A 24,153-nucleotide genomic window follows, 5' to 3' on the forward strand; every position below is an offset into this window, starting at 1 on the left:
CTCATTTTGCTGATCAGGTGTCCGGGCAGGAAGCTTCTAGAATTGGGAGTAAGAGCAATAATAAAACTGTAGTTAAAATTTACCAAGCGTTTACTTTGTTCTCAACCCTTTACTTGTGTTGGTTCCTTTTTTTTTTTTTAAAGTTTATTTACTTATTTTGAGAGAGAGAGAGAGAGCATGCAGAAGAGCAGGGGAGAGTCAGAGAGAGAAGGATAGAGAGAATCCCAAGCAGGCTCCCTGCTGTCAGTGCAAAGCCCAAATCGGGGCTTGATCTCATGAACCATGAAACCATGACCTGAGCTAAAATCAAGAGTCAGGCCCTTAACCCACTGAGCCACCCAGGCACCCCAGTTTTGGTTCTTTTATTCCCTGTAACAATCCTGTACGGCAGGTCCTGCTAGAGAATGGATTTTACAGATGAAGAAACTGAGACACAGAGAAGTTAAGCACTTTGCACAGGATTTCACAGAGTTGTAGAACGGTGCCCTTCCCCCAAAGATGTCCTCTTCCTAATCCCCAGAACCTGTGATCAGGCCATACTATGGGGTAGAAGGAACTTTGCCTATGCGGTACAATTCAGGATCTTGAGATGGGGACATTATTCTGGATTATCCAGGCAGACCCACCGTAACCACCAAAGTGTTTGTACGAGAAGGAAGCAGAAGCATCAGAGGAGATGCAACAAAGCAGAGAGATCTGACGCTGTTCCAGTCCTGGCTTTGAAGATGGGGAAGGGGCCACAGGCCAAGGACTAGAGGTGGCCTCTAGAATCAGAAAAAGACAAAGACGCAGATCCTCCGCTAGACATCCTGGAAAGAACACATCCCTGCTGGTCCATTTTGGACTTCTGACCTTCAGAACTGCAAGATAATAAACTTGTGTTTTTAGATTCGTAATTTGTTACAGCAGCAGCAGGCGACCACTGTCCCCAGCTAGCATGTGACAGCAGCAAAGATACAGGCTCTGTGCTGGGAAAACAGTCCTTTCGCTCACCGTGTTTGGGACCAACTGCACCTCTTCAACACTGATCCCAGAGCTCTTGGACAGCTATCTCTATGTCCCACCGCCCCTGTCTGACTACTGACCCCCACCAGCTCCTGCTCTGCCCAGTACCTTTCTCCCACCTTATTTTCCTGGGATCACTGAGAACCATCTCAGCCAGCCCAGGACGGCCTGGGGTTGGCGCCCTGGAGACATGGGCAGCAGAAAAAGGCTGAGAGTCCTCCGTGGGCCTGTATGTGTACAGGTTTGCGTACAGCAGCTTCGGCACCATCAGGCATCGGTACCTGCATCGCAGAAGCAGAAACCAAAAGAGCAGCTAGGTGTGTGGCTTTGTGTGGAGTCCAGCTCTGAGCACAGAAGAGGGCCAGTTGCCCAGGGATCAGCATGGACACAGCTGTGTGACAGGGGAAGGGGTCAGAGGGACAGCCTCTGCCCAGAGTATCAAAACAGGGCATGAAACACTCTGGCCCTGAAGGAAGAGGGCTTCAGAGGCTCCTGGGGAAGAAGCCACGGGGATGATCAAAGGTTTCCGGCCTCTCCGTAGAACGTTTGGACTTTGCTGCCACCTTGTGGACAGACTTCAGAAAGACAGGGTTGTGGCTCTTCTGGGACAAAGATTGACATCTTATTTCATGCCTTAGGCTAGATCTTTCTAAGTCTTGGGGTTGAGGGTGGGAAAGATGGTGTGTGTGTCGGGGGTCCTCCCAGATACATGGAAGGGACTCCCTAGGCTTCCAGAGTCCCAAGTGTCATCCTCATGGTGTGGCCCTCTGCCAAAAGTTTCATTCTCTTTGCAGACAGGGACACTGGAAGTGGAACGGAATAGGAGAAACCCAGCCAGGATCGGGGTAGGCCACCCATGTTGTGCCAGTATGCACACACCTTCCCAGCGCAGGGGCTCCAAGCTGTTTTAGGCAGGAATTCTGTGCAAAGGAGCTGAGAATGTGCAGGGTGAGACAAGGGGGAGTACTGGGAGAAAGGGGGACACAAAGGGATGGGGCACAGAGGTCTGAATCCAACCCGGTGGGAGCGGGAAGTTGAGCCCCCGTTGGCCTTATGATGAGTGACCAGCTTGATTAGCCTTCCTGTCTCTGAAATGGGGATGAGAAGGATAAAGGCCTCTACTCTCCCGGAGGACGTTCTCACCCATTCCGAATGTGATGTGAGCACACTGAGGAAGGGCTGATACGCCCCGAGACACCTCTCGACTCCAGCCTCATGCTTCCCTGGGCTTTTACCCCATATTGGGAGACACATGCCCAATGAGCCAGGTACTGATATGACCCCCCACTTTGCAGATGAGAATATTGAGGCACAGAGGAGTTAAGTACTTGTCCAAGGTTTCACAGCTGGCATGTGATGGGGCCAAGATGCAAATCTGGGGTAGCCACCCGCACCCAAGGTGCCCCCAATAACTGTGTTGTATAAGGAAATGGGGGTGGCCACTGCAGATGCCCCAGTTCTAGGTTCCATCCAACTTGGGCTCTGGCGGTGGAGACTGAGGCAGATCTTCCTCCCTGGTCTGTCCCTTCCCAACGTAGATACAGAGCTCTCTTTCTTCCAAGTCTTCTCAAAAATAAGATTCCATTCCTTCCCTTTCAGACTCTCAATCTAATTCATGTCAATATGACTGTCCAGAAGTTCCTGCTATAGTCTAACCTCCACACCTCTTCCTGCAGGCCAAGCACCTTTGCAAGGTCCCAGAGAGAAGAGACAGAAGATGTGGCTGTGTTTCAGAGAGGGGTATTCTTGGTCTCTAAAAGCAGGGTTTAATTCTCTAACCATGACAGTCAGGGCTGGCCAATCACAAGCATTAATGGGGGAGCTTAAATTATAGAGGACCAAGTTAGAGAAAAGAAAAGAAAAAAAAAAAACCCACCCAACTCCCAGCCACGGGGACTTGCAGCTGATAGGTAATTATCTGCTGTTTGTGCGCACTGTTAGGGCTCCCCGACCCTGAGCGGTCAGCGTGGACGTGAACGGCGTGTGCACTGGGGGAGAGGGCCAATGAGTTCGTATCAGGTCAAGACAATTGTGAGGGGCCCATCCGGCCGGTTCTCGACTTCTTCCCCCCTCTTCCGCCCCTCCACTCCCCTCCAATCAGGGAGGAGCTGCCCTCTTTGCCCACCACCCCTCCCCAAACACTCAGAGAAGAGGAGGAGTGATTAGCATGGGGCATTGTCCCCGGATAATGGGCCCCAGCTGCCACATGAAAGAAGAGACAAAGCGCCTGGCCGCTCCACGAGCATTATCCCCTCGTTAAATCTCTGTTATTAGATTAGATTCAAAATGTATTGATTCAGAGGCTGGGGGGAGGTGGGGGAGGGAGGAGAATCTGGCTAGTGATTGCTGAACCCCACCTCTCCACATGCTCTCCCTCCCCCGCTGCACCTCCCCCCACCCCACCCTGGGCAACTTTTTCTCTCTCCTGTTCTCTTGGGGAAATCTCCCATATCCTGGCTCTGAGTTTAGCTCCTCTCCCTGGACTATCCTGGAGGCCAGGGAAGGTCCACTCCTGTCGGGAACCCTGAGGTCACGGAGCCCAGGCTGCGGCTGACCAGATAGAAAGGCAGCCTCCTAGATGGGATGGTGGCAGTGGGCCCCACAACTTGAGCAGTATGGGCCGTGAATCCACAGGGGGTTGGAAGGGTTCATGCCGGGCACTCAAGACCTGCAGTGGGATCTTTTGCATAGACATGATAGGTTTGGAAAGCAGCGTGGGTGGGAAGGGAAGGTGAGGACTGAAGTGTTGTAGGTGACGAGGGGAGGCTGCAGGAGAGGAGCAGGGAGAAGACAGAGAACCGGCAGGCTTCTCACAAACACTTACAAGGACACAGGTGGTTTCTGGTTCTCTCTCTCTGGATGTCTGATGAGGAAATGAGCTGAAGTGGCAGGAGGAAGGAAGGGAGCAGGTTCTGGGAGACATAACAGGTGGGAAGGAAATTCTGAGCGTTCTCATATCCCGCACAGGGCAAAGGTCTCCTTGGGAGAAGATCAAGATCAGTACTGATCAATGAGAGGCAGTACACTGGGTGTTCTCTGGCCCTGAGCCTCAGTTTCCTGTCCCTGGGTGGCACAGTTTGGATGCCGGATCGATGAGCTGATTGGCTGTGGCTAGTGGAGCAGAAGATGTTACACGTGGCGGCTCTTTCTCAAGGTGGTTAATTGGCTGCCTCAATGCTGGGCTCTGTTGCCCCATTGATTGTGGGTGAAGGGTAGGGGGGGGGGAGATGAGGAATCAATAGGTTGATTAGTGTCTTGCTAGCTTTCTGGTTGGACACTTTGTCAATAGCCACCCACTTACTGACCAGTGGTGCACTGACAGTGCCAGACTGTCCCCCTTTTTCTCTCTCTGGCTGGAGGCATGAGACTCCGCCAGTAGCCTGACCAGCCCCAGCAAATCCTGGTGGGGTGGGGCAGCTTTTGGTCCCAAGACCAGGCTCCAAAGTATGAGCTTCCAGAACCGTCCTGAAAGAGTTGGGGTGGACAACGACCACCTGTAGCCCAATCTCTGCTCAGCATGAGGCAACAACTGTGAATGGGGCCAATCCCCAGCCCCACAGCCTCTTGATTTTTGCTGGGGGACCCTGATATCCACCCATCAACAAAACAAAGGTAAATATAAAATCCCTATTTAATAGCAAAAGCCCATATGTCTGGAATGGAAGAAGCAGGTGAAATCTCATTCTAGTTCACCTTAGGAGCCAGCAGCTGGTTAGACAATATTTAATGAGTTCACTTCGCATGCTGGGGAGCACAGGGTATGAAGAAGCTGAAGGAAGCTAAAAGAGATGAGTCCCCTTCCTCAGTCTCTAGGATATCTCATTCTTGAAGCTCCCAAGGGCTCAAGGGCTACCCTCCATACAGCTTCGCAGGGTGGTCTACAAATTAGAACTGCAGTGTGGGGTTGTGAAAAGGTGTAACTTCACATGTTCCCTACTGAAGCCCTTATGATTGGCCAGCCCAGAACAGTTCCTCCCAAAGATTCCTTTGGGGTCCTTTCCCTTTCGACTGGCAGCATTTAGTGCATTTCCAGCATGCCTTCCTCTGAGTGACAGGAAGCCCAAGACGGGGAGAAGGATAAGGCTGGAATGAGAAAGGGAGAACCAGAGAAAGCCTCAGGCAAAACATTGTGACACTAAGGTCACTCTGGGTGGGTTCTGGCATTCCTTTCCTCTGAACGCTTGTTAGATGGATGGAGTGATAGAGTGCTCCTGAGCATGTCTTAAACCCTGGTGTTTGGGACAGGGGACCAGGATATGAAAAGTAACATTGAAGAGCAGGCTCCTGACTCTGCCTCTTTCATGGTCCTGCTCTCTTGGGTGAATGTGCCAGGGGCTGGCTGCTAAGAGTTCCCAAAGGAGATAGTTAAACTCAAGCCTTGGGTTTCCTCTGTCTTCCAAAGACCAGACCAGTGGGTGCTGACCGTGGTGCTGATGTCTTGGCCTCCACTGCAGGATCCTCTGGCAGGGAGAGAGCTCGCTCTCAGCTTCACTGACAGACCATGAGCACAGAATGGTAACAAGACTGTGAGGACTCTTCCAGCATCTTCCTGGGGGTTAACAGAGCAGAGCATTGCTAAGTGTTCATGATCCTTACCCTCCCACCTTGAATTCCACCTCCTATTAGGTCTTCATAACAGCTACTATGTGGTCACCTCCCAATTCCCTGGGCTAGGAAGCACCAAATACTGAAACCACAGGTAATACCCCTACCTCATTTCCACCAGCAACGTTTAACTTCTTCTTCCACCCACCCAGCTGCTGACAAATGGTTAAGAAGAGAGTTTAGGCTTCATTGTATTTTATTACCCCCACCCGCCCCCTACCCCACCATCATCCAATGGAACATGAGTGTTCAGGGAAGTGGCTACAGGTGAGGTGAAGAAGGAGAACATTACGGTTGAATAAACCTAATGCAGTGTTACCAGCCATGTGCAGTAGAGAGTTGGTTTGCTTTGTATCTAAAAACAAGGCTAAAGGGGGAGGAGCAGAAATTCAAAGTGCCTTATTCAGGGAAGTGACAATGGGGAAATCAAGGCTTGATACACAGATAAATAGAATGAAGTTAGGGAATGCATGGGTTTTTCTAGATCAAAGACAGCATGTTTTAAAGCCATGATAAGTTGGGTGGGGGGTGGGGTGGGGTACAAGCGTCTTGAACATCAAGCTTTTTGGGAAGAGTTAAGGCCCTGCTTCAGAATTACTGGCATTGGACAGGGTCTTGAAAACATCCCTGGCATCTGCTGGGCCCTGAAATCCTCAATCCCCATTCTAACCAGTGCCTTACTACCCCTCCCTCAAAACACCCCAACTGGGCTGTGCCTACTCAAGAATACTGCCAGATGGACCACAGAGTAACCAGGGTGATGCTGTAGGCCAGCACTGCCACCAGGTAGATGCGGAAGAGCAGCCCGTCCAGCACGGAGCCCACATGCAGCCATTCCCGGGCCACCTCTCGGCTCTCGTCCCTCTTCTCCAGGAAATGCCTGATGGAGGACAGCTCCTGCAGCAGCCCGCACACTGCCAGGGAGGCCTCCTGCGGTGGTGGTGGGGGGCTGCCTCGGCCCCTTGGGGTATTCTCCAAGTCCTGGGGTCCTCTCAAATGGCTGCAGTGGTTCCCCACATCTGGAAAAAGGGCACAGCATTGGCAGAGGAGGGAAGCCTGGCAGAATGGCACGACCACTGTCCCTTCTGTGCCTGTGGCTTGCAGAAATTGTTATTATGAATTCCAGACATAAACAGTATAGATGTGAACTTACCTATTTGTGTACCCAACGTCTGACTTGAGCGAACAAAGAAAGCAACACGGTTGAAGATTCCTGCATACCCCTCCTTAGTCACATCCTCCAACCTGTCCCCAGGTCACTAAGATATGAATTTGGTGTTTATTTTTCCCACGCATTTTTTTAAACACCGGGGCTTCCTGCAGCAATTTGATATCTATTATTTCACTTGAGCCTCACAATAGCCCCATGAGAAAGGCAGAGTAGGAGTGATTACTATTTGGACTCTTTATATGGAAGTGCTAAAGCTCAGAGAGGTTAAGTGACTAGCCTGTGGTCACACAGCTGGAGCATCATCTAAAAGTGAGGCCACCAAGGCTGAAGGTATGTGGACTGTGACTCCACTGCTGTCTCCGCTATGCCATATGGCCTTGCTGCCCTCTCCTTGACTCCAGTCCAAGTCCCTTTGTACCAGAAAATACACCTTCAGCTATGGCTACCTCATAGGTGAGCAGTGAAATTGGGCATTAGGCTGGAGTACTCATTCATCAGTTCACGATGAGGTGGTCTTAGATTAACCATGCATCTCCTGTAAAAGGCCTAGCTCTCGCCAGAAGGGAGGACAAAGAGGGGTGGTGAAAAATACAAGCAGAGCGTCAGCTGGGCCTGGGTTCAGACCAGTCCACCAGTACCTTGGCTCTGTGACTTAAGGCAAGCTAGTTGGCCTTATGCCTGTTTCCTCACTTGACAAATGAGGATGACAATCCTATTACGGGGCCTGTGGATGGCCTGGGATCACGCACAGAAAGCGCACGTGCCTGCCTCAAAGTGCTCAACAAATACATCAACAAACCACAACTACCACCACCACCAGCAACGAATGTAGCTGAAACAATTTGTCAGGGAGAACGAGCTTCACGTTTACTGTCCCCTGCACCCCTGTCTCTCTGTCATTGGTGTTTGAAATTTGAAGGGGACTTGGTCTCTGGGCTGACTGAATGCAGAGCTTTAGAAACCCCGGCTGCACACTTAGCCATGTGAGGTAAGGGGACCCATAACTGCTGGAGAGGCATCTGTTTGACCCCCTTTTGGGTCCATCTCAGAGAAAGGCAAGTCCTTCCGAGCTCCTGACAGGCTCGGCCTCTCACTTCGCCCCGTCTCTCTCCACACCCGGACTGATGAGGGGAGGTGAAGGTGCAGAAAGGGTCCACTGATGACTTTGACTGAACTCTGCTGCCTCCCAGTGAGACCCGGCACGGGGTACCAGGTGCAGGGTGGCACTCAGATCCCAGCCCCGGTCAGACTCGCCGGCCAGAGACTCTCCACCACGTCCGCACCCCCAGGCCCTCCGTATGGGATGCCCCCTTTCCCTCTTCACCTGAGCAGTCATCGGTCTTGGAGGCTTGGGGGGTGGCCGGGGGCCGTCGGGAAGCTGTTTGCTCCCCTAGGCAAAGGAGCAGGGCCACCCGCTCCAGGACCAGGTGCCGCAGCCAGGCGGGTACGGGCTGCTGCAGGTCTTGCTTGTGTACCAGCCGCACGATGAGGATGGTCTCAGCCAAGCTCACCACCAGCAGCGCCATGCACACGACGAAGTAGACACCTGTGCACGCGGGGAAGGTCGGGGGACACACAGCAGGTGGGAGGGCGCTGGTTCTTCAGCCCCCGCCCACCCCCACCCCCAACCACACTGTGCTCTTCCCCTGGAGCGGGCTTTACCAATGAGGGGAGTGCCAATGGCTGTGGCCGGCAGTGTGTCCGACACGATGATCAGGAAGACAGAATAGCCCAGGAGGAGTGTGATCTTAAAGGAGACCCTCTCGCCACTGTCTGGAGGCAGGTAGAAGCCCACGATGTCCATGAACATGAGGAAGATGCTGGGCAGCAGCAGGCTGACTGTGTAGAACAGGGGCCTCCGGCGGATGACCACCTAGGACCAGGACAGGAGCTGGGGGAAACCCGGGGCACAGAGGCCCTGCATCCAGGACCCCCAGCCCCTCATGGACCTCTCGTTTCATGGAGCTTCCGGCCTGGCCCTGCTGGAAGAGGAAGAACCGCACAGACCTAACATCTGGCCTCTGGATTGAGGCCGGTGGCTGCAGAGGACGAGGAAGGGACAATTCCCCTGAGCTTCCCCATCTGCTGCCCTGAAGGTCCCATGCATGTGTGTGACCTGGAGCTGGGAGAAGGGCTATAGATGGTCTTCCCCACACGCCTCCTGAAGTCTCCCTGGGGATGATGCCCAGCAGTTCTAGCTATCATTTCCCCCGCGTCTGTCCCCGGGGCCACTCACGAAGAACTTCATCTCTGCGTAACAGCCACTGCTTTCCATGCTGAACTCGCGAAACTGGGTCAGCACCCCCAGGAGCTCCCACTCGCCCTGGTTCATGAAGATAGTCTTGTCAAGCTTCACCTTTTCTGGCAAGCGCCACAGGGAGATGTTGATGTCCTGGACTGGGAGGGAAGAGACCGAGCCAGCTCTGGAGTCCAGGGCCAGGAGGATGTGCCAGGCCCTGTGAGGGTGGGGCCCGCAGTGGGCTGCACAGGCAGGACTTAGGTGGACTCAGCTCTTAGCCTTCAGCCTCCGTGTCCTCAGCCGTAAAATGAAGTGATAACGCACACTGTATCTACCAGAACCAAACTATTAGAAAGCCCCTTCTCTCCTTCTCTCTCCTCTCTTCCTCTCTCTCTCTCTCTCTTTCTCTCCCTCCCTTCCTCCCTCTTCCTCTCCCTCTCCCTCCCTCCCTCTCTCTCTCATACACACCTCTTCTAGGTTTCCATTAGGGTCCCCCATTTAGGAAATGAACAAAAGTCAACATTCTTCACGTTTGCCTTCATAGGGCTGACTGTCCTCAAAGGTGAATTAGGGAAATATGCAAAATCTTCACTTAGAGAAAAGCGGTTTTACTTCTCTGCATCTACACTAGAGACATTAGATACATAGAAAGCCAGCAGCGTCCGTTACAGCAAAGTATAGGGAAAGATCTACATGTCCACCAATCAGGAAAGTGCTTGCTTGATCAACTATGATGCATCCCAACCCTGAGCTATCCTACAGCTGTCAACATGTAGGGTAACTCGGAAAGATGTCCAATACTTCTTGTTGTTTGTAAAGAGAATCAGGTAGCAGTGGCATGAATGATACATTTAGTAAAATAACAACCTAAGAAATAATTTTCATGTACTTTCCATAGAGGAGTATGTATGTGTATATGCAAAGGATAGAGAAGGATCTGGAAGAACATACCATATGAGGCTTATACTGATAAAAGCTGTTAAGTCTTGGTGTGTGGAGTTGCTGGTGAAGAGTTCGGGATTGAAGGTAGAGGTCAAAAGTCAAAGATAATTTGCAATTCTGGTTTTTGTCCAAGGAAGTTCTGTATTATGTTTGTAATTTACAGTTAATGTGACGAAATCAAATAGAAGTGGAGGATGCCTTCTTGCCAGAGGGTGATGCTCACTTTGTAGACTTTAGTGAGAACCTCGTAGTCATCCATTAAATAAAAGTTGCCAAGCACCTTCCTTTGTAGGCACTGTACTGGGGACCTAATGGTGGGCCGGAAGTCATGGTCCTACCCTCTGTGAATTTATATCTGATCGAGGAGCAGACATTGAACAAACACCTACAAGTGCAATAGAAGGGGGGAGAAGATCAGGGTGCTAAAAATTGGACAAGGGGGATGGCTAGTCTAGGGATGAGAGGAGTTTCCCCGAGGCACTGATGCCAGTGCTGTGATTAGGTGAGTAGGAGACTTGGCTGAACTAGGAGTGGTGGGGGGCAGGAGGAGGGTACAGGGTGGCCCAGGAGAGGAAGCAGCCTGTGAGAAGGGGAGAGAACAAGGGCTTTGGGGCCTTGGAAGGAAGGCAGCTGGGTTGGGGCAGGACTCAGGGGAACATGCGTGGGCTGAGGCTGGAGTGGTGACTATGGGCAGCCCCTGTCGGCCAGGTGAAGGGTTTGGGTTTTGTCTCAGGAGTGCAGGGAAGCCACTGAGGCTTTTAGACAGAGAGGGGCAAGGCCAGGTTTGCATTTAATGAGCTCTTCCTGCTGGCTCTGAGGAGCATGAAGGAGAGGGGGACCGTTGGGGAGGTAACTGCAGAAAGCTGGGCAGAGAGATGAGGGGGAGGGTGCACCCATGGAGAAAAGACAAGTAAGAGACACTTAGTGTCAGATCCTAGCCCTCACCGGGTGTCCTGGCGATCATTCAACCCTTGTGACTACTGGGGAGATGGCAAGAACAACAGAGTCCCGTTTGGAGGTTGAGGAAACAGAGGCTCAGCGGCATTATGAAATAAGCAGTAAGTGACTTGAATAAAGAAGACTGCCTGCTAGGGTGCGCTCCTCAAGTAGGGGTTTTGGGGACCCTCCAACCTGCACCCCCACCTCCCAAAGCTTGTGTGTGGTACTCACTGGTGTGCAGCCAGCTGGTGAACGTCAACGAGCAGTTCTGCACGTCGAAGGGGAAGTTGTAAATGTCCAGGCTACAGGCGGTCACCACCTGGAGGGGCTTGTAGTTCTGGACCTCGCCATGGTGCCCGACATACACGTACGGGATACTTGGAGACTTCCCCACGTCCACACTGGCCAGGGAACAGGGGCAGTTTGGGGGCTCAAGATTACCTACCATTGTCAAGGCTACTTTCCAAGCAGGAAAGGGCATTGCTCCTTCATTCCCCCGGCAACCTGGCCACAAAAGGCAGGTGAGGAATCCAGGTACCTCAAAGCCACTTGCTGTCATGAGCATGTCCAGCTGCCCCTACTCCACCACCCACCCAGCTGGGCAGAGCTCAGCTCCCGGGATCAGCAGCCCAGTGGCAATGGGCAAACTTCGTTGGGCGATCCATCCTGGGGATCCATCCTGACCTGGGCTTCTCTTTGCCTAGAGGTCCTGTGACATGAGAATAATATTCCCAGGACGAAAAGGAACTAGAGAAATCCTTGAGAAGAAAAGAGGCGAGGTGGACTTTGTCACTCTCTCTCAGCAGATCCCCAACCCCTAGGCTCTCCCAAGTGACCACTGTGGCACAGAGTGGCCTGAGCTTAGGGTCCTGCGCCTGCAGCCTTCTGTGGAATCAGGCCAAGAGATAAGAAACTAAGATCCAGGCTACTTCAGTCTAACCTGGAGATCCAGCCAGGAACTGGGATCCCTCCAGCCCGAGGTCTAGGTCAACTGTCTCCCCTGAAAAGCACTTTGAGTGGCAGCCATGTCATTGGGCAATGTGGTGGGTACCGGCAGAGGGCAACTGGCCCCAGGCCACCTCCTCCTTCCATCTGTGTCCCCCAGCCATCTTCCACCGCCTGGCATTAAGAAGCCCAGGCAGTGGAGCCTGAACAACCTGAAGGATGGGGGGAGGGCATGTTGGCTGGGGCTGTCAGCTGTTGGGAATCAAGGATGGTGGTACCCACTTCACATTGGGGGTGCGATCTGGAGCCAGCCAGGCATGTGTATGACTTGAGAGGTGTGAGTATCTCCAAATCACCCCTGGGACCACTGCTGGAGCTTCATCCCTATTGGTAATCTCACTGTCCCCTTGAAAACCACAGCTGTCCTTCATTCAGCTATTATGACAGGGCAAATTCATTCCTTGGCTTCCCTTCCCTGGGAAGGGGGCCCTTGGACCAAGAAGTACAGGGTTTCCACATCAGGCATAGAAAAAGAGGAGTTTTAAAAAGAGAAAAGAAAAAAAAAAAAGAGAAAGAAACCAAAGGGGAATTTGGGCCCAAGCCAACTTTACCTACAGTTCTGCAAGCCTGGGTGGGACCTCTCATGCCACAGCAGAGTCTTGCCCCCAGCCCCATCTTTCCACAGCCCCGGAACCACCCAGGCACCCAGCATCAAATGACAGCACTCACAACTCGTTTATGAGAATGTCTGGGACCCAGATGCTCTCAGTGGGGAGGGACAGCTTGGTGATGTTGTCGAAGTCCTCAGGGTTCCACTGGAGAAACTCATCTGTCCAGTACTAGGGGAAGAGCAGGGGATGGTCACAGGCGGCCACCCCTCAGGATGACCTCACCGCTCAGTGCCCAGGCAACAGACGGGCATCTTCTTGGGGGAATCACTCAGCAGTACTGAGAGTCCCCCCATCGCTGTGCTCACACTCTCCCGGCATGCAAATATGACCCAGAAAAATGACGCCTTGCCCTGCGGTCATTTCTCCCGTCTGACTATCCCATCCACCAACTGTGGGATCTTGGACACATAGCTTCTTGGGTCTTGGTCTGCTCATATGCAAATTGGGACAATAAGATGCATCTGACAGGGTAGAGATGGTTACTGTTAAGTTGTGATCAACACATTCCTCACTATCCTGTCAGAATGACTGATCTAAAAAGTCAACGTAATTATGTCATTCCCTTGCTTAAAACTCTAGGGATGCCTCTTGCACTTGGGATAGAGTTCAACCTCATGGCCAGCAAAGGCCTGCACAATCTGACCTCCAGCTATCTCTCTAGTCTCATTATTTTTTTAGATTTATTCGTTTATTTTGAGAGAGGGAAAGCGTGTGTCAGAGAGGGGCAGAGACAGAGGGAGAGGGAGAGAATCCCGAGCAGGCTCTGCACTGTCAGTGCGGAGCCTGACGCAGGGCTCAAACCCTTGAACTGTGAGATCATGACCTGAGCCGAAATCAAAGTCTGAAGCTCCACCAACTAAGCCACCCGGGCTCCCCTCTCGAGCCTCATGGTTTTTGCCATCTTCTCTATGGAGTCTCCTTTCCACTGCATGCAAACACCCCACATCTCTGCATACCTGCGCGCTCCCACACCGCAATCCCTGTCTTCTCCCCTGAGGGAGGTCTTCTGTGTCCCTCCAGACTCAGTCAGAGCATCTGTCTGCTCCCTTCTCTGGGAACCTTCCGTGCCCCCCCACTCCCCAGGCTGGATTTTCATGTACCTCCTCTGTGCCCTCATGGTTGGTATCTCATTCTTGCCTCACTGGAAATCTTGCTACATTCAACTGTCTGTTCATGTGTCTGTGGCCTCCCCTAGTCTGTGAGCTCACTGCAGGCAGGGCCTGAATCTCATTCGTGTCTCTAATTCCGGTCCCTTGGGATAGTAGGTTGGCATCCCGTTACTGCTGGGCACACAAGTGACCCTAGAGGTCCACAGGTGGGACCTAGGCCAGATGTCCCAGGAAAGGAGCCCTGGGCTGCCTCTTCTTGTGCATCCCTTCCTTTGACGCAGGGAGTGCTCTATATTAAGAGATTTTTCTAGGGCAGAAGAGAGCAGTCTGGCAGGAATCAGCATCTGGCTTCTGCCTCCACCCCACCCTCTGCCCCGCATGCTGGTGGTAGTGGGAAGCACTCACGAGCAGTGGAGGGATGTAACAGAGACCTGCACATGCCTGGCATGTCCCTAGACAGAGCCCCTCTAAGCTCTGACCTCTACGACCTGGCCCCATCCTCCCGCCCCCTCTCGCCAGCTCCTCTGGTTCCCTTCTACTCTCAAATCTGCTCTGCAGCTCAGGGCCTGCCAGCCCAGGACCAGCCTGTGGACAGCAGTCCCCACTACCTGCCCGCTCTCCCCCCTAGCTCCTCACCAGCTCCCCACCAGTTTCCCCCCAGCTCTCCCCCCGCTTCCCCATCAGCTCCCCACCAGTTCCCTGCCAGCTCCCCGCAAGCTCCCTGCCAGTTCCCCATCAGCTCCCCACCAGCTCCCAGCCAGCTCCCTGCAAGCTCCCAGCTAGCTACCCATCAGCTCTCTACCAGCTCCCCACCAGCTCTCCCCCAGCTCCCCTCCAGCTCCCTGCCAGCTCCCCATCAGCTCCCCACCAGCTCCCAGCCAGCTCCCCGCAAGCTCCCCGCAAGCCCCCTGCCAGCTCTCTACCAGCCCGCCCCCCCCCCAGCTCCCCACCAGCTCGCTGCCAGAAGGGCCACATGAAGCCCTTGAAGGCCTCAGAGACGTTCTCAGCAGTGGCTGAGTGATGTCCCTCAGAAGCTCAGAGAGTCGGGAGGTGGCTAAGGGTGTGAGGACTCGGTGGATGGGACTGCCCTGTGTCAATCACCCAATTTGATTGTCATCACCCTTGGCTTAATAGAAGGAAGAACTTTCTAGCAATTAGAGTTGTTTAAAAGTGCGGTAGCTTCCCGCTGAGCAACTGGGCACTGGATGTGTTTATCAACAGAGACCAGACAAGTTGTTCGAGATGCTGTGAAACCACTCGGAAACCAGAGGGGGTTTGGAGGATTTCTCCTCTGCTGAGCACGGAGCTTCCTTCCATCTCCAGTCCTGAGAGGAGAGGGGCCCAGACTCCCGGGTCTCCTGAGTCTGTCTCTGAGCCTCTTCCCCCCTCCCCTCACCAAGGCCTCTGACATTCCTGACTCTTTTGAGGAATCCTTCCTGGAAGGGGAAGATCCCATCCCAGGAAATGGGAGTGGGCGCTCACCTGCCGGTACCAGATGTAGGTGGTCAGGACCTGGTTCTTTTCATCCTGTGAAAGGAAAGAGGGCTCAGCGTCAGTGCCCCGTGGGCGGACGTCCACCTTGCACATGTACCCCAAGAGGAGCTGTTGCTTTGTGTCCCTATTCCTTCGGGAAGAGGTAGTGAAGAAAAAGAGAAAAGGGCCAACCAGGAAGAGTTGGTTGGTCTTTGACTAGGACACATCTAGGAAGAAATACAACTGTTTCTTTTTTAATTTCCTATCTATCTATCTATCTATCAATCATCTTTTACTATTTTCTATTATGTTATACATATATATGTCTCTATGCTACATATATTTTACATATATAATATACGTAACATATAAGATAAGGGAAAACATAAAGGGGGTGCCTGGGAGGCTCAGTCAGTTAAGTGTCTGACTTCTGATTTTGGCTTAGGTCATGATCACATGGATAGTGGGATCGAGCCCTGAGTCAGGCTCTGTGCTGACAGTGTGGAGCCTGCTTGGGATTCTCTCTCTTCCTCTCTCTCTCTGCCCCTCCCCTGCTCGTGCTCTCTCTCTCTCAAATAAATTTTTTTTTTTAAAAAAGAGAAGACATATAGAAAATATTTTATCTATATGTATTTTTTAGATGTTTATTTATTTTGAGAGAGAGAGTACACATATGCATACCAGTGGGCAAGGGGCAGAGAGAGAGAGAGACAGAATCCCAAGCAGGTTCTGTGCTGTCAGTAAGGAACCCAACATGGGGCTCAATCCCACAAATCGTGAGTTCATGACCTGAGCCGAAATCAAGAGTCAGATGCTCAACTGACTGAGCCACCCAGATGCCCCTATATCTATACACTTTTACATATTTGTATGCCTGTATATCTACATCTGTATCTCCCTCCCACCCTAGTATGCAGTCAAGAAATGCAAAAACACACAGTCCAAAATTCATCACTGTCCCTCATTCCCAACTAATTCCCAGCTTTGCTTCCCGAAACAGCCACACGGGCTGCAGTAGAGACTGTGAGGTCAGGTCCTGCTTGCTCTGGTGCTCTCCATCTCTGCAACTGCTCTCTTGTTTATCTCTGCACAACGTCTGACCTCCTCACCAGGCAGTGCACCCCGCCCTACTACAGTCATTGATGAAGAAATTGATTTATTAATTGGTTTAGGATTCATTGTTCAACAATCATTTAGCAACACCTGTCATGTATCAGGGGCCCATGTCAGACACCAAGGGCCTAGAAATGAATAGGACAGATGAACAGGACAGCTTATGTGGGGACATGGTTACCATGATACAATGCATGAAGAACCACATGTGGTAAGTGGCCCTCTAGGAATAGGGGTTGAGAGAGGCAGCCACAGAAGTGACCCTGGTTTTCTGGTTTGGGCAGCTCTGTAGACGGTCGGTGCTGTTGTCCAGCCTGGCACGGGGCTGTGCCAGATCACAGGTACTCTGGGTACTTGAATGTCCCCTGTGCTGCCCAGGGAGTGACCCGGCCTTACATGGTCTTCCACCCCAAAAGGCCCACCTCTGAGTGGGGCAGATTGGGGCCTAGTGCTCACCACGCTGAGGATGGCATAGACAATGACATCGATGGACACGGTGGTTGGCTTCCTCCAGTCCCGCACAGGCCGCACGCCCTTCTGGTAGTTGGCCAGGAGGTAATCTGACAGCCTCAGCAGAGCGGGCCTAGAGGTGTTCTGAGCCTGGGGGTGCTCCCTGTGCCTGGCTAGGAAGAACAGGGCAAAGTGGGCATCAGAGCCTGAGGCTTCCCCCATCTTTTGGCCTGGTTTGAAGGCTATTGAAAGGAAAATGCCTCCACTATTTTCACCCCAGAGTCCCAGATACTTCCACAGGCTGAAAGTCCCGTCACTGGAATGTTTTGTCCACAGAGATTCCTGCCCAAATCTGAAGGTATTGTCTCCTAAGGGTAACCTACACACTCATTTCCATGAGACAGGGGAGCTGGGCTGTAAACGTAGGTGAATTAAGACAGGTGAGGTCTAAGTGGGCCAGGGGCTGAGAAAGGTTGAGCAGGTACCTGCCCAGAGGAGGTGGTCTACAGGAGACAGAGGAGGGGAGCTGGGGAGCTAAGGAGGAGTGGCCCTCGGGATGGGTACTGGAAGGAGAGGGGGCTGCAAGGAAAGGTGGCCCCAAGTACACCATCTCTAAGCCCAAAGGTCTGCATGAAGGTTTGCCTCAGTCAAGGTCAGACCTCAGCGTGTGGCCAGATCCTCCTCGGCTCCTTGACCCCAGCCTCCTATTAACAAAGAAAGAAAGGAGGCATCCCGTGAAAGCTGCCATTCCTTCCTGCAAAATCCTCCCCTCTGAGTCATGCACGCACAAACTCCTGGAGGCGGGTCTCCTCCAGAGGGTTGATTTATGGGCAGATTTGGTGGGTTGGGAAGAGGGTTAGACGTGAGGTTACAGGAAGTGAGGAGAAACTGAATTGTTCCCAGAGCAGGAGACCTATGAGGACAAAATGGCGATGAGAAAACCTAACTCTGAGGTCCTCACTCCATTCTATGGGGGTTTCACGTGCACCTGTTACCCCTCTGGGAAATAGCGGAAGCACTTTCTGAAAGATGCCAAGAAAAAGAAGGTGAAAGTCATAGGGTAGGGAATGCGAGAACCCTAGAGGACCAGGGCACAGGGGGCAAAGCTGTTAGGGGACTAGCAGGGTGCCTCTGGGGTCTTCCACAGACCAGGTGCCAGTGGGCCTGACTTTCTCCAAACAAGGCTGCCTCTTCTCGCATCTTGTCTATATAATGTGTGCAAATTTCTGCTACAGATCCCCCTTCCTGCTCCCCACCCACCTTCCCTGATAAACTTTCAGCTTCCCTCCGAAGGACAGAGAAGAGCAGAGAGAGGGGGAGGACAAGAGACCACTTACTGAGTGTCTCCTGTGGAATAATAACAGTTAACACATTCTTCATTTCAATCTTCGAGCAGCCCATGGGGGCGGCTGTCATGACGGCACAGTTTCCAGATAAGAGTCCCCAAGGCTCAGAAAGGTGGAGACTGTGCCCCGCAAGTGGGGGAAATGAGATTCAAATCCAAATCTCTCTGTGTCTTCACTACGCAAGCAATAGCCCTGAGTCTATTGTTGGGAAATGGACTGGTGTGCAGGGAGCCAGACTGGACAGTAATTCTCCTCAGCCAAGAAAGCCCCGAGCCACAGCCTTAACATGCAGCCTGGGTCTGTTGGTCCTGCCGAGCTTCCACAGGGACAGCTCAAGGGAGGAAAGCCAGCACGCACATACATGTAAGTTCTTCCTCTCTGTTCAGCCCCAGGACAGCATCCTAATTGTGCCCCAGCTCTCCCAACCTAGCTCTGCGTGGGAAGAAAACCTTCCAAAACAGGAAATAAATATTGTTTGTGGCAAAAGGAAACAAATCCTTTTGTGACCCAAACACCTCATATCCCAGGAAAGCAGGAGGAAAGGGTAGGGGAATGCAGAGAAGTTTGGGGTTATTAGAGTTTAGCTCTGGAAGGGAACTTGAGGAAAGGAGGCCCAGGGAGCCCATGCAACAAGACCAGGGAAGCTGAGGTTGGTTCTGGTCGCCACTCTGTTGCTAAAGTGCTGTGTGACCTTGAGTGAATTATTCCCCCTCTCTGGACACAGCATTCCCATTTATAACAAGAAGGAGTAGACCAAATGAAGTCCAAAGTCCCTTGCAGCTACTGTTCCACGAGTTTGGGAGCAGAGCAAAGAAGACAGGAGCCCCTCTTGGCAAGCCCTGCCCTCACCTGGCACTCCACCACCCCTGCTTTTGAGCTGGACCATAGTGCCTTCAAATTCTTGTGCTCGGATGTGGCAAGATCCCTGACTTTCCTGAAGCAGCACCCACTCTGAAAACCTCCCTCCCCCAACCCCTGGGGGAATCAAACATCCCCTACCCGACCTCTGCAGGTGGCCAGCCATGTCCCGTATCTTTTCCCACCATCCCCTTACCTTGTCCATGTGCCAGGAGTGTGGGCAGAAGCAAGGCCAGCAGGACCCGTGGCACCCACGACAGCATGGTGACTTTCCCCGGGCGTGAGCTGCCTTGGAGTGGCCTCAGGGTAAGACGTGCTGAGAAGCAGGCTGCCCACACTCTGCCGGCTTCATGTCCCAGCCGGCCTGCCTCCTCAGGGCCGCCTTCCACACCTCTGAGGCTGCAGCCTCCCACTGCTGAGGGGCCACCAGCGCTGGACAGTCGCCAAGTTCCTGCAATCAGTCCCTCAGCCAGATCAGGTTTCAGGGCGGGAAGGAAGGAGAGGGAGCCAGTGAGAGGGGAGGCCGCCCAGCTGATGTCATGGGGCAAGACTTAGTCCGCCCCTTCAGCCAGGTGGCCGGGCCAAATGCTCCAAGGAGTAACTTGGGGTGGAGGGCTGGGGGGTTGGGGGCCACTGCAGGGGCTCCTGGAGCAAGGGTGCAGCCTGCCTGCTGGGAGTGGCCCTGGGTTGCTACCTTCATTTATGTCCCATGGCTAGTGCGTTTGGGTAGCATGGGGCTGGGGCAGGGGGAGGTGCGGCGGGAGCAGGGGGGGCCATTCGTTCACTCCCCTTCCTAAGCAGGGGCCGGGCATCTCTGCACACAGAGGAAGGGGACCTGGGGTTACCACATGGGGTTACCTCTGTCCTTTTGTCCTCATCAAAATATTTATTTTTCTCAACAAAATATTTAAATTTAAATATTTAAGTAGTAACCTGTATATGTAATTTATACTAAGCAAATATATTTATATATTGTTTCATATACATAATATGTATTATTATTATTATTAAGTTTATTTATTTTTGAGAGAGAGAGAGAGCACAAGGGGAGCAGGGGCAGAGAAAGAGGAAGAGAGAATCCCAAGCAGGCTCCAAGCACTGACAGCACATAGTCTGATGTAGGGCTCAAACCCATGAACCATGAGATTGTGACCTGAGCCGAAATCAAGAGTTGGACGCTAAACTGACTGAGCCACCCAGGCACCCCCATAACATGTATTATGAAAATATAATAAGGGTGCCTGGGTGGCTCAATCAGTAAAACATCTGACTTCAGCTCAGGTCATGATGTTACGGTTTGTGGGTTCAAGCCCCGCATCAGGCTCTGTGCTGACAGCTCAGAGCTTGGAGCCTGCTTCAGATTCTGTTGTCTCCCTCTCTCTCTATCCCTTCCCCACTTGTGCTCTGTCTCTCTGTCTCTCTCTCTCTCTCACAAATAAATAAACATTAAAAAAGTTTTTTAATTAAAAAAGAGAATACAATAATACATGCTTATTATAGAAAAATATGAAGAAACATTAAAATCATCCATGGGCTTACTCACTACCCAGAAACATCCACTGTTAATATTTTGATATATATTCCTCGATAATTTTCTGTTATAATGTGTACGATGAAGTAAATACACTGTACATATAATTTTGTATCCCATCCTGTCCTTTGCTTATTAATACCATTTCATGAACATTGTCAACACTTTCCTTTTAAGAATGTTTTTAATGTTTATTTATTTTTGAGAGAGAGAGGCTGAGCAGGGGAGGGGCAGAGGGAGAGGGGGACAGAAGATCTGAAGCAGGCTCTGTGCCGACAGCAGTGAGGCTGATGTGGGGCTTGAACTCACAAACCATGAGATCATGACGTGAGCTGATGTCAGATGCTCAACCAACTGAGCCACCCAGGTGCCCCATCAATACTTTGCTTTTAAACGTTTTCTTGAAACAAGGGTTTCTTTTTCCTTTGTCAGTCGAATAGGAAAGGATCTATCCCTCAGACACCCAGCTGTGTGCCAAAAAAACTGTCAGAGAAGAGTGTGGCTTGGAATTTCTGTTTGAGTGAATCTCACTCCCACTTTACCATTTGGGTAGAAGCAGACTTCTTTGCCTCGAGTGTGTGAAAAGCAAGATACACCTGTATCAAATCATGGCAAGCTTCAACCACAAATATTTTTATTCCTTTCAATTCCATTTCCAGTTGGATTTAAGTGTGGCATAGGCTGGGAACACTGTGGGAAAGAAGAATTTTCTCAGTTGTCATGGTTAAAAAAAAATCACCTTGGTCAGGGCCGACTCCTTTTTGGTTTTGTCTGGATTTCCCCCCTTATTCGTGTGCATGATGAAAACTGCATCAGCATTTAACACTCATTGATGGAGTCCCTTTGGATGGCTATTAGCCAGAGTTTGGTCCTGGAGTGCTTGGTCCAGCTCAAGGAGATTGGGCTACCCTTCTGTGAAGTCATGTGCTTCCTCACTGCACAATCCAGATAAAACACGGAAAATCATCTCCAGGAATTCCTTTTGGAGGAATGGAGATGAGGACACGCGGTACAATAGGAGAAACTAGGCACCTCCACTCCAGGATGAGTACATCCAGGCTTGACAGCAGGACAAGGCAAGAAGAACCAGGCTGTCCCAAGGCATCCAGGCTGAGGTCTTGAAGGGGCTCAAACTCAGGAAGGGCATTTGTGGATTCCTAAATCCATCTTCAAGCCCAGCATCTGGAGTGATACACAAAGATTCTTAGGCTCATGCTCATTTCTCATTGTCACTGAGAAATCTGCTGTAAATTTCTAGAAGGATGTTTCATCTTGTTTATGTGCGTTATAAAATCTACAACAAGCATTATACCATTCACTGACGGGGGCCCTTCGTATGGCCGTTACCAGGTTTGGTGCTTAGCAGTAACCCACTGGGGTTTCCATTACAGTTGCTGCATCATTAAAGAACAAACAACACTTAGCCGCTCCCCTCCATGTCCGAGCCACTGCCTCCGAATGCCCCATTTTGTCCTCCCTGGGGCTCCCTGCGCATACCCACAAGGCACTCCCTCACCTGTTGCCCCAAGCCACGACCAGTGTGGCCTGGAGCCCATTCCTTCCACAGAGCCAAGCCACCTGGAGACAGACAGCAGGAAGAAGCACTGGGCACTGAACTTGTGCGGGCATGGTGCCCAAGCAGTGGGGCAGAGGGGGGCAAGAAGATGGTGCAAAGAAACAGAAGGTAAAACTACAGGAAAAGAGGGATCTGGAGAAGAAGGGAGAGAAGGCAAAAGTAAAAGGAAGAGGAAAAGGAAGATGAGAAAAGAAAACATTGGCAGGAAATGGAAAAGAAAAGGAAGCTAGCAGTAAAAGGCAAAGGAGGAAAAAAAAAGGGAAATAGAGGGAGGAAAAGAAAAGAAGGCTTCAGGAGAGGCAGAGCCGTGGAGTTGGGGTGGCTTGAATGTGACTGACCCTCCAGTGCTGTGGAATGGAGGGCCAGCCAAGGCCACATGCCAAGCCCCGGGCAGGGAGCAACCAAAAAGCCTGGAGACCCTGTCCTCTGAGCCCCAAGCCTTCACTTCTGCTCTGAGCTCCTGGAATCCTCTGGGACTGCCCAACTGTGCTGGGGAGGGAAGAGAATGTCTTGGTACAGTGTGTGCATTAGGGAATTAGCTTCTTAGGTAATAGGATTATAGCGAGCCGGGCAGGCCACGGCCTCGAATGGAGATGTATTGCCTCTGTGCCTCTCTGATGGAGCATCAGTCAAGTTTCCCCCAAAGAAATTTCCTATTAATGGATTTGATGGCACAGCAGACAGGGGGTAGTTGGAGCTGTGGCCAGTGGCGGGGTGTAAATTGCCTCCGATGAAACTGTGGAGTCACTTTTGTCCCTTTTAAACAAGATAAAAATTAGTGAGCGGCCTTGATGAACTCGCCGTGGCCGGTGGGGATGAGGGAAATAGCAGAGGCCTGGCTAATTTGATTCCGGAGCTCTGCCTGCAGACGGCCGGGCTCCTCCGGGGGCGCAGAGGCAGACACGCAGACGGCAGCGGCCCAGGGTGGGTAATGAAAAGCCCTGAGGATGCAGGACCTGTAGGCCTGTGCCTTGGCTTTGTGTCCAGCTGCTCCCAACACCGTGCCCAGGAGGACTGTAGTCACGCCTGTGCTTGGCACTTTCCAGAATTCAATCAATCAACCTGGGTTTAAATCCTACAGAGGGCTCTGGGACTCGGTGTAATCAGGCGGTGAAGAGCCCAGGCTCATGGGGGCGCACACCCTCCTGCCCCTTACCACGGTGCTTGCTCCCATTTTCCAGGTTAAAACACAGAGCCCAGAGAGCCTCTGTGCCTTGCCTCTGTTCCCACAGCCCGTTAGGGGATGGAGCTGAGATCCCTTAGACTCCTGGCTGCAGCCTTTTACTTTCAGTCGTGTCTCCTGTCTCCTCCAGTAAATTTTACTGGTCTCTGAAAATTTTACCACCAAAGAGCCTGACCTTTTAAAACCTATAAACTTAGAAAAACTTCTGCAATCTGTCATAGCATCTGGCCCCACCAGGTGCCCACCTGCTGGGGAAGGGTTCCGAGTGGGGGATGCAGCTCCACTCTCCCACGGCACCTTGAGGAGAGGGGTCCACGGGCCCTACTGGCTGCATGCTACCCATGCTCGGCACTTGCTCACGGAATCCCTGCGGGCTCTACCCCTCAGCTCTGGGAAGGGCACAGGGGCAGACAGGGGAGCCCTTCTTCCACCAGTTCCAGGCACCTGACACATCCTGGCATGGAGGTTGAAAGATTTAGGTCATCTCCCCATGGGGAAGATGGAAGCCAGGGAGATGGGAAGAGGCCTGACTCAGACTTCCTAGTTTCCCTGCCCACAGAGGCAGCAGTGGCCTTTATGGAGAGGAGAGAAGAGGAGCAGTCTCTTCCCTCCTGGCCTTTTCTTTCCTTGATGCCCCCATCATTTCCCATCTTGACCTTTTCTCTGTCAAGGCCCTGCTCCTTGGAATGGCCTGCTTCTGCACCACTTCACAACAGTACCTGCCATTTAGCAAGCACACTGTGTGCCAGGCACTGTGCTAAACTCTTTATCACATTTAACTTCTATTTCCTACGAAGAAGATATGATTATTCCCATACTGCAGATGAGAAAAGGAAGGCAGAGATGGCACAAGAACAGACACTTAATCAATGGAACAGAATAGAGAACCCAGAAATGGACCCACAAATGTATGGCCAACTAATCTTTGATAAAGCAGGAAAGAATATCCAGTAGAATAAAGACAGTCTCTGCATCAAGTGGTGCTGGGAAAACTGGA

At 51.9% G+C, this 24,153-nt stretch overlaps 1 protein-coding gene across 1 annotated transcript; it reads right to left on the reverse strand.

Moving 5' to 3' along the window:
- Window positions 1-5,794: 5,794 nt before the first annotated feature.
- On the reverse strand, window positions 5,795-19,301 carry HTR3A (5-hydroxytryptamine receptor 3A). Its single transcript, XM_049612964.1, has 9 exons — window positions 19,063-19,301; window positions 16,669-16,835; window positions 15,109-15,153; window positions 12,576-12,685; window positions 11,133-11,302; window positions 9,018-9,178; window positions 8,444-8,654; window positions 8,106-8,327; window positions 5,795-6,629 (listed from the first exon to the last, which is right to left on the reverse strand). Exons 1-9 carry the CDS (start codon window positions 19,127-19,129, stop codon window positions 6,331-6,333), a joined length of 1,452 nt encoding a protein of 483 aa, XP_049468921.1. The 5' UTR covers window positions 19,130-19,301; the 3' UTR covers window positions 5,795-6,330.
- Window positions 19,302-24,153: the final 4,852 nt, after the last annotated feature.

This window comes from Panthera uncia, chromosome D1 (genome assembly GCF_023721935.1).
Source record: "Panthera uncia isolate 11264 chromosome D1, Puncia_PCG_1.0, whole genome shotgun sequence".
NCBI lineage: Eukaryota > Metazoa > Chordata > Mammalia > Carnivora > Felidae > Panthera > Panthera uncia.

Excerpts from the sequence above, each read along its gene's own strand:
- HTR3A (XM_049612964.1), bottom strand. The coding sequence starts at position 19,129 with ATGCTGTCGTGGGTGCCACGGGTCCTGCTGGCCTTGCTTCTGCCCACA. Across the intron at positions 12,686-15,108 it reads CCTACATCTGGTACCGGCAG|TACTGGACAGATGAGTTTCT; the intron begins GTGAGCGCCCAC and ends CTCTTCCCCTAG. Across the intron at positions 8,655-9,017 it reads ACGCAGAGATGAAGTTCTTC|GTGGTCATCCGCCGGAGGCC; the intron begins GTGAGTGGCCCC and ends TCCTGGTCCTAG.